The 10,177-nt window shown below is 36.9% G+C and overlaps 1 protein-coding gene across 1 annotated transcript in view; it reads left to right on the top strand.

Annotated features, from left to right (window-relative positions):
* Nucleotides 1-10,177, top strand: part of LOC107727355 (tetratricopeptide repeat protein 7A-like) — a 38,651-nt gene that overhangs the window by 5,936 nt on the left and 22,538 nt on the right. The window contains 8 exon segments of the mRNA XM_016537197.1: nucleotides 2,212-2,342; nucleotides 2,637-2,761; nucleotides 4,407-4,485; nucleotides 4,572-4,741; nucleotides 6,420-6,483; nucleotides 8,062-8,199; nucleotides 8,800-8,848; nucleotides 8,851-8,882. Of these exon segments, the coding sequence (XP_016392683.1) occupies nucleotides 2,212-2,342; nucleotides 2,637-2,761; nucleotides 4,407-4,485; nucleotides 4,572-4,741; nucleotides 6,420-6,483; nucleotides 8,062-8,199; nucleotides 8,800-8,848; nucleotides 8,851-8,882 (788 nt within the window).

Raw genomic sequence — 10,177 nt, 5'->3', positions numbered from 1 at the left:
TGATGAAGGATTTTGAAAGTCTGACAGTAGTCAGTGTTGAGTACTACTGTAAGGTTTACCCTGCCTGGCTTACATGTTTGAAAATGATAAACAGTTGTAAACATTAGAAATTTAGAAAAGTAATCAAAAAGTAATCAAATGTAATCAGTTACATTACTTTAATAAAGTAATTGAAAAATTACATTTTAAGTAGGGTAACTTGTAATCTGTAACCTATTACATTTCCATAGTAACCTTCCCAACACTGGAAATCACTAATAGCTCATTAATCCTCCCTCATTATTGTATAATTAAGTCATGATGACAAGGAAATTAACATACTGTATACAGTTAGGCGTGAGGTCTAAATATTCAGCTAATTATGGCATGTGTTGTAGCTTCCTGCAAACGTTCAGCATTGACACAACCTCTTTAAAAATTTTGGCAATATTAATTGTGTGGAAAAAAATGTAAAAGTTCACTGAGGTTTAATGAGGTGTAGTGGCTCTTAATTTGAATTTCTTTTTTTATTATTTAGTCCATTAGATGCTAAAGTTAAAAGACGAAGTTCCTAATATGGTCCTTTTATTTGCCAGAGCAATTTTAATGTGTATTTATAGAGTTATTAAGTAATTTCCATTGCTCCATTCCACTGAATATTTGCTTCAGGCATGCTTTAATTGGATTCATACCCAGGCTAAAGTGTACACTGAAAGAAAGCTTGGCATTACAATCATAGAGAAATGTGTGGATAGGAGTGTGTCTTTTCTTTTATCATATCCTTGGACAGAATGTAACCACAGGGGGAAAAAAGGCAGTTTTACGTCATTGTCTACAGGGAAGCTTCTATATATCTTTAGTTATCATTCAAAAACGGGGTTTTCCAGCATTTTACTCATCCTGTATTTGTGTAATGTCCCTTATTTTCAAATTTTCCATGATTTTTAATACATAACATTCTCTCGCAAGTACAAAAAAGTATGTGCTAGGTATATACAGTACTGTATGTATATGGAATTACCACCTGACAACATCAGTACTATTGTACTCCCACAATAAGGAACACATAGGCCTATTGAAGTACTCATACATATGACATCATGCAATTTTGTTCCGTTTTTAAAAAAATCCCCAAACGAACAAGGTGATGCCAATTATGTAATAATTATGTAGTAATTGTTGGAAGTTTCAAGTTACTTCCACAGTCTTTCTGACTGCTTTTTATATGTACCCTGGCATCTGAACCCCCACTACAGGTTCACACACAGACATACTATCAGACAGCAGGCTGGGAAAGTGTAATATTAGCTTCTCTAGCGTAGAAAGCAGAAGCCACCCAGAATCAGTCCATTGAGAGACTCACCAGGCACAGCTTGTGACAGCCGTTCCACGCTGACAGACCCATAGTAAATATTGCAATAACTCACTGCTGTGTTTACTAACAAGTTAACTACTGTGTGTTAATCTATCTATCTATCTATCTATCTATCTATGTTGTAGTTCCTTATACAGATCTATTTTCTCTGCTCGTCAAAGCCAGTTTCACTTGCATTAGGCACTTGTTGAGTGTTAATTATGGTTGCTGTCTACAACTCTTCTCTTCAGATTTGTATAGATGGGGAACTCTTTTTAACAGTAGTGATGTGGTAAAGTTACACTAATTGCACAGTTCCTCATTTTTAGTTCTCCTCTGTGTACTTCCTCATATTTGGATGGAACTAGAGACTTCTGGGAGAATTCAATGTAGGCAGAAGTCTTGGTAAATCTGAGATATCAAAGCATTTTCTAGGAGGTTAAAATATTTGTTTGTCCATGACTATTTTCTGCATCTTGCCCTGCCGAAGCTCTGGATGAGACCCAGACGGAATGTTCCAGACAGACTGAATAATTGATGAAAGTCCCGCTAATGTCATTTAAAAAGACCTGTTTGTTTGATAAACAGATATTTGCTCTCATGGTGTTTCTCAATTATATATATTAATTGGCATATACCGATTAAGAATAGACTGTACCAAACATAGAGATCCGTTCTTGTTCCACATGTCTAATTAAGTCTAATCAGCAGTACTGTAATTGGAGATGTAGTGCTTTGCTGTATTCATTTTGCATGTCTTGACTCCTGGCTCCATGCTTAAACTATATTTCATTCTCTCTTGTACAGTTATTATCCCAAGTTATATATATATATATATAAAGTGAATCTTAACCTAATTGTTCTCCATGAATGTTCAGGTTTGTCTTTGGACCATCAGTCTATGTCAGGTGCTTCCCGTGTTAGACTGTCCGAGAGAGATGAAGAATGTCTGTCCTGTTACCTCATGGCCTGTGATGCTGGCCTGCTGTACCTGCAAGAGCTTGACAAGGTCTGTGTGTGTTTTACATCTTGTCAGGGGCCGGTTTACTCAGAACATGTTTTTCTGTGTAGACATGTCTCTTAACTGTTTTCTTGGTGTGTCTCGCTGCGTTTTCAGTATCTCGTGCATGATTGATTCAAATTTAAAGAGACATTTAGCTTTTATAAGCACTGACTGTAAATGCAAGAATGTGTTCTGTGTATATTGTATGTTAATATATAGAATGTCAAATTGGTACATTTTTGTATTCATCTGTGTTCATTTCCGGCCATCATTACATTGCATTTGCGTCTTGTTGACTAGACTGTTTGCACGCCAAGTTCCAAAACTGCTAAAAGCGGTTCATCAGTCCCAAATTTGGACTTGGACCCAGGTTTCTTCATGCAGGCAGCTCTTCAGAGCGCATACCTGTCGCTGCTGAGAAAAGGGTGAGCGCGCACGTTACTACTCTCAGACTCTGTACCCACAATTCTCTGCCCTTCATATTTAGCACTCATGCAGCCATGCACACACAGTATTCCCTGCACAGCTTGACTTAATCCATTTATGGACTCCATGTGAATAAACTGTATGACTGGGACTGTCTAAACACTCCACTGGTGTCCTTGTGTCAACATGACCTGTGTGTGGTGTGGATGTGCCAATCGTGTCCAGCAGGTGTCAGTGTTATAACACAAGTGATTTTATATGAGGTCTTGTTTTCAGTCACTCTAAAATTAGCTTTGTTTGAAATGGCATACTGACATACTACAACTTTAGGACTGTCAATAGATTAAATTAGCAGATCATAAATATATTAAACAACATAATTTTTTCAGTTCCAAAAAAGAAAAGAAAATAACGTAAATTGCGTCAGTTTGTATGTATGATATGGAATACCTGTGTGCATATAGCCTTTAATATATATGTGCAGTATAGTCTATAAAGACACTGAACAGAGGTAGATTTCTGCATAGAGCTCTTTACTTGTCTCAGCTGCCCTTCCCTCTTCTTCACAACAGTCCAGTGCTCAAATAGAAATCTGTGACTGTAAATGCTATAAATACAGTTCTATATTTCTCAAACTGAATAAAAAAACGGGAAATGCAAACACACACACAAAAAAAACAATCAAAAGCAAATTCACAATAATGAAATATAATATAATAACATTACCCACATTTTTGGACTTAAATGTTTTTGTAACAAAAGTGATTTTGCAGCGGATCACTGTAATGGCCATTTTAATAATAACCATTATTACAGTCTAAATAATATCTAGTATAATGTGAATGTATTACAATTCTGATATAATGTGAATGTAAAAGAACAAATTTCATTTTTGGTGTTGTTGAAGAACTTTTAGCCTATGGAGATACCTAAGACAAAAAAATTGAGATACGTGCTGTTTCATACAGTATAATGCAATGGACATGACTTGATCATCCATTTGATAATCCACAAAATAACCTGTTGAAACATCAGCTGTGAATTTTGAAATCTTCTTGACATGTTTTTTTAAGCTGTCAAGATGTAAGAAAAAGATCAAAATAAAGAAATGTATACTTTTGTTTAGCAAGGATGGTAAACAAAAATATGTATATGTAATATATGCGTGTGTGTGTGTGTGTGTGTGTGTGTGTGTGTGAATAAAAAATAAAAGTAACCTACTTCCCAGAGATTATAAAAAGTCATACTGTAACATACTACCAGGGTTGCCAGGACTACATAACAAAACCAGCCCAATTGGTGCTCAAAACTAGCCCAATTGCGTTCCAGGGGGAAATGGCTATCAAAATTGCTCAAAAAAAGCATTCCAGGAGGTTTCATTTGGTCAAAATTATGTTCCGGGTGGTCAGAGGATTACACTTCAACCCCGAGACTGAAAAAAAAAAAACAGTCCGCGGCAGCAGTATAAAAGTAGCCCAATTCCGTGGGAAAACCATGGACTTGGCAACACTGCATACTGTAAGCAATATCCACTGTATACTGTAAGTCTGTTATAATGTCCATCCGTTATCCGTTAAGTCAGTTATCATTTTATTTTTCAATCATTTGGCTTCCCACAATCACTTGTGCCTATTTGTGTTTTAGTCACTTGGCTCAGGGAACTCAGCAGCTGCGGCGGGTCATGAGGGCTGTGGAGAGTCGGGGTTCTCAGAGTTTTCGTAAGGTGAGATCTGGGTAAATGAGATTTTTGATGCTCACAATCACACAGCAGGAGTCGGAGGTTGTTGTCTGTTGTGTCGTGTTGTTCAGACAGTAGCGCGCAGACTTGCAGAAGTGTTGCTGGGCTCAGTCTGTGAGGAAGCGTACTGGGGTCCACTGTCTCCTCCACCACCCGGCTGGCTGAAGAGAGAAGGAGCCACACACTCCAAAAACGCCATCTACCCCTCGTCCGGACCACCACAGCGCTACAACACTGAGGGGTCAGACTCTCTTTCCATTCCCATTCTCTGTATATTCAAACTCAATTTTCATGTAGAAAACAATATCTAAAGGATGATCAGAATATAAAAGCACAACAAAATACATTTTGATGACTTGACAAATTTAAAATAACTTTTAAAAGCTTGAAATTTGAATGTTTTACTAAGATAAGTCATGAAAAGTCAGACAGTACAATAAAAACTAATTTAGACCTCATTAGACCTATGAAACTACATAAAACGATTAGACCTTTACAAAACCACCTGCTGCTTGTTGCTTGGCATTGTTAACATACAGTTGCTGGCTTGTTCTTAGTTTTTGTTAACATGCTTAATATGTAATATGTAGCAGAGTATAACATTTTTAGCATGTTTAACATTTTTTTCACACATTACCATGTTTATAGCATGTTTTAGCATGTTGCTAACACATTTGAACACATTGCTAGTATTGTTAAACAACATGTTTTAGCATGTTAATATGTCTCTAGTATATCCTATCACATTGATAGCATGATTTAGTATGTTGATACAATGTTTTAACATGTTGTTAGCATTTTAGTACATGCCATAATGCATTTGAGCAAGTTGCTAGCATGATTTAGCACATTCCTTGCATTTTTTAGCATGTTTCTAGCATGTTTCTAGTATGTTTCTAACATTATTAAACATTTTGATAGTTTACCATGCTAGCATGTTTAAGAACAGCTAGCATGTTTTAACAAAGTAGCCTATGTTAGTATGTTTCAGCACATTGCTAGCTTGTTTTAGCTTGTTACCAACATGTTTTAGCACATTGCTAGCATAATTTAACACATTGACAGATAGGTGACCGAACAAATACAGGAGAACTATAAGCCTGATCAGTCATAAAAAATATAACACACCATCAGAACATCCTGAAAAGCTGTGAAAAGCGAGTTTTGGCAGTCTCTAGGATGAGTGAACGTTTAGAACGTTTGTCTCAGACAAAGAAAAAGAAGAAGAAAATCTTAAATAGTAGATCAGTATGCTTTGTCAAGCTAAAATAATAACTGTTAATTTTAGCAGTTTAATGTAAATCTCACTGCTCTCATTAAATTGTATTGTGTACATCAGCCACTGGACAATACTGATCGATAACTAGAATCAGAGAGCAATGAACAAGGAGACGAGCAGAGGACAGCGCTGGGGTTTGTTTGCCTGCTTTAATATTCAGGACACGGCGGAATGCTGTGTTGTGAATAAAACATACTGTAACTGTACCTGTGAGTCTGCAGACGCCAAGCAGAGAAAGGAAAAATACAAGAGAGATGAAAAAAGATGGAGAGACTTTTGACAATGCGTCTGAAGAACAGAAATGAGAACAGATGAAAGGAATATTCTAGTTTACCATTCCTGGTACAGTTCAGTAACACACTAGGATGGGACTCCAGATGGTGGAGGGAAGTAGGATAAAGTAATGAGAGGGGAAATCAGGGATGAGAGAAAAAGAGCCTGTAAAGAAAGACAAAATTGTTCAGAATACCAATAAAACATGTTAAAAATGTGACAACTGTGAGAATGGATGTGAGTACAGAGAGCAGTTACAGACTGACATACAGTATGTAACTAGAGACTGACACACACACACACACACACACACACACACACACACCTTGGTGACGTGTTTTTTCCTTTTCCTGTTGCCACCCTGCAGAGCTTTCTGTCCACAGGACGTGGTTGAAGAGGCGGTGCTGGTGCTCCTCATCACAGAATCAATGGTGAGACAGTCTTCCTCACATTCATCCTTTCTTCCTTAACATGCTGTGTTGTGACGTCTCTTCTCTTTAACTGCATCTTGAGAACTATAGCATAACTATATTATGAAGGAATAGGAAAATTTGCCAAACCTGTTTGTTGTTATTTGTTATGTGGAACACAAAAGGAGGATTCCTCTCTTCCATGATTAGAGTGACCTCTAAATTGTCCTTTGGAGGTGGGACTATTTTTCTAGGTGGATGAATTTGGATGCCCCAGTATTATAAATATACTGCATTTGGCATTGAAACTAATCTAAACTTGTCTTCTAATCTTCTTATGACATACACTACTGTTCGAAAGTTACATTTTTTTAAAGAAATTAATACTTTTATTCAGCAACGATACATTAAATTGACCAAAAGTGACAGTAAAGACATTTATAACACTACTTTTGAACTTTACATTCATCAAAGAAACCTAAATATATACAGTATATATCAGGGTTTCCACAAAAATATTAAGCAGCACAAATGTTTTCAACACTGATTATAGGAAATGTTTCTTGAGGAGCAAATCAGCATGTTACAATGATTTCTGAAAAATTATGTGACTCTGAAGACTGGAGTAATGATGCTGAAAATTCAGTAAAGAAATCATTTTAAATCACTTTTTTGATCAAATAAATCCAGCCCTGGTGAGAGTAAGATACTTCTATCAAAACATTAATTAACCTTATTAACCCCAAACATTATGAACAATAGTTTATGTTGTTTATCAAGACAGAAAGCAAATTTTGAGACATGTATGATTCATTTATGGCCATTAGACATTCATTTGTGTGATTTTTGCTAGTGGCTACTGACCATGGTAAAACTTTGCATTTATTTGACATTTTCATACAGACCCACACGTTTTTACTAGAAGACCAACAAGTGGGCAGGCAATATGCTAATGTTTCATGTTGACCTTAACATGAAGCGGCTTGGAATTCGTTTTAAAAACGACTCATTTCAATGATTCAGAGCCGACTCTTTCTTTTGAGAGACAATAACTTTATACACGGTGCACTTTCAGATTTAAAACTTTGCAGGATGTTTTCATTCACTTAGAGCTGTGTTACACACTGCATGAAAGGTAATTTTCAAAAATCCATAATAGGGGCACTTTAATATAGTATGTTTGATATAGTATGTATGTTTAAAATCATTTTCATTTGTTTGTCAGATACTTGTACCTAAAGCAACTTCAGACAACACAAATTAAATGACAGAAATGATTGTTTAATGAGTTAAAACAACAAAACAACACCATACAGGTTTGGAACAAATAAATAACACATTTCCAAGATTTTAAATTTTGGGTGAACTATCCCTTTAAACACAGGGCTTCTGAAGGCCCCCCAAAACTGCATTTTGTTCGTGTCCGTATTTGACACCCAGTTCAGTTCTTGAACACTTTACTAATGAGCTAAAGAGCTGAATTAAACATGCAAGGTAAGAGAGTCATCTAAAATGTGCAGTGCTGGAGATTCTCCTGGACCAGGATCGGGAAACACAGCTTTAACATATTCCTAACCCTCTCTCTGTTGTCCCCTGTAGGCCAGTGGCGAGGCGGTGATCAACCGCACACCGGAGCATCAGGAGGCGAGGAAGAGCAGCATGCAGGACGCCTCCTCCGTCTATGACCTGCTGAGCATCGCCATGGCCAGGAGGGGGCAGTACGCCATGCTGTCAGAGGTGAGATGAGTCAGCACAGATCGTATCGACCCCCGCGCTTTGCAAACAGGAGCAAGTGACCTGTATTATTTTGTAGTTGCTTCTTTCTCTTTCTTTGTCACAAGTCACCTCTTTCAGTCTGTCAATCTCTCTCTTTTCTTCTCCCAGTCGTATGGCTGCTTATTTCCCCTTCCTCCTTCGTCCTGTCCTTCAGGTTGTTTCAGTAGTTGGGCCGTTGTGTGATGGTGAGACTTTCTCAGGTGAATTTGGATCTAAGTTCAATGTTTTCATTCAGTTAACATCAACTGAATCCATGTCATTTCATTGGTAACCCACTGCCTTTACTCGGTATTACCAACACATGCCTGCTTGCATGTCGAATGTAAATCCCTTTCTCATCAAAGGTAGGCTCACTTTCTCATGCATGTGCCATTATGTGATGTGTACAGGATACACACAATCCCCTATCCATGCTGAAAACAACAAGATCCTTCCTAGAAATAACTAGTTATGCTGAGCAATGTCAACTGCATTGTCATTTTCTTGGAAGGCTGATTCCCTGAGTTTCTTTCTGGCTGTGATGTGGTGTGTGATTGTTTGTCATCAATTGTTTGTCATCAGTGTTTGGAGCGGGCCATGAAGTTCTCCTATAATGAGTTTCATCTTTGGTACAGCTTGGCTTGTCTTTGATGGCAAGTGGGAAGGTGAGATTCATGTCCTATTGTCATCATCATTGTTCTATACATTTATTAGTCATTCGTCGCTATAATCGGCTATATTTTGGATTCAGTTAAATAAATATGTTCTGGTAACTGAAAGAAAGAAGATAGCGAAGGTTTTATCTAAATTAAATATATATTTGAAATCGAAAAGGCCTATGATAGTTCACCCAAAAATTAACAATCTGTCATTATTACTCACCCTCAAGTTGTTTCAGACCTGTATGAGTTTCTTCTGTTGAATAAAGAAGAAGGTATTTTGAAGAATGTTGGTAACCAAACAGTTGCCGGTAGCCATTGACTTCTGTATTATGGAGTGGCTGCCATTAACTGTTTGGTTACCAACATTCTTCAAAATACTTTCTTTTGTGTTCAACAGAAGAAAGGAATTCATACAGGTTTGAAACAACTTGAGGGTGAGTAAATTATGACAAAATGCTCACTTTTGTGTGAGCTATAACTAGACTTGCTAAAAAAGGTTTAAAGAGGGATAACCAAAAATGAACCCCACCACCTCTCATCATTTGCTCACCCTCATGCCATCATAGATCTGTATGATTTTCTTTCTTAAGAGTTTTAGAAAAGTAATGTATCTGATGCAAGTGCTTAGGCTCCCAAATACAACTCCAGTGGATGAATACAAATTTTCTGAAGCAAAACAATTTTAAACTTTTTTTTTACTTTAACTTTTTATATATGTTTAACTTTTTAATATAAACTATTGCTGCACTGAAATATATATACAGTATATATATTATTATTATTTTATTTATTATTTTATTTATTTTTTTACCAAAAAACATTAAAGTTTTCAATTAGCCTGAAAACGAAAAATACAGTTGCAGTAATTAAATTGGTTATTTGGGACTTTATGCTGTTTAGGATGTCGTATTCTCGGGTGATATAACACACCAGTCTTAGGCCCCATTTACACTAGTGCGTTTTTGTTTTAAAACGGCATTTTAAAACGAAAACGATCCTTGTCTACACTGGCGTTTTCACTGCGTTTCAGAAACTATCTCCGTCTACACTACACAACCGAAAACGCATGTCACATGACCATTCATGCAGGTACAACCATAGATATATATAGGTAGGTTCCCTATTTTTTAGATGGCGGACGCATCTACGTGCTTGGAGCGGTCGAATGGGGAATCTACCTATACATATCTATGGGTACAACAATGAGCATGATGTTATTGTTTACACGGTCATCAACGATACGCAGAGCGAATGTGGGCAGCCACGCCATCGTTTTCAAAAGTCTCCGTTTTGGTCCG

This window comes from Sinocyclocheilus rhinocerous, unplaced genomic scaffold (assembly GCF_001515625.1).
Source record: "Sinocyclocheilus rhinocerous isolate Xijiao unplaced genomic scaffold, SAMN03320098_v1.1 scaffold756, whole genome shotgun sequence".
Classification (NCBI taxonomy): Eukaryota; Metazoa; Chordata; class Actinopteri; order Cypriniformes; family Cyprinidae; genus Sinocyclocheilus; species Sinocyclocheilus rhinocerous.
Note: the sequence above shows the minus strand (reverse complement) of the source record. Positions and strands in the feature narration are given on the sequence as shown.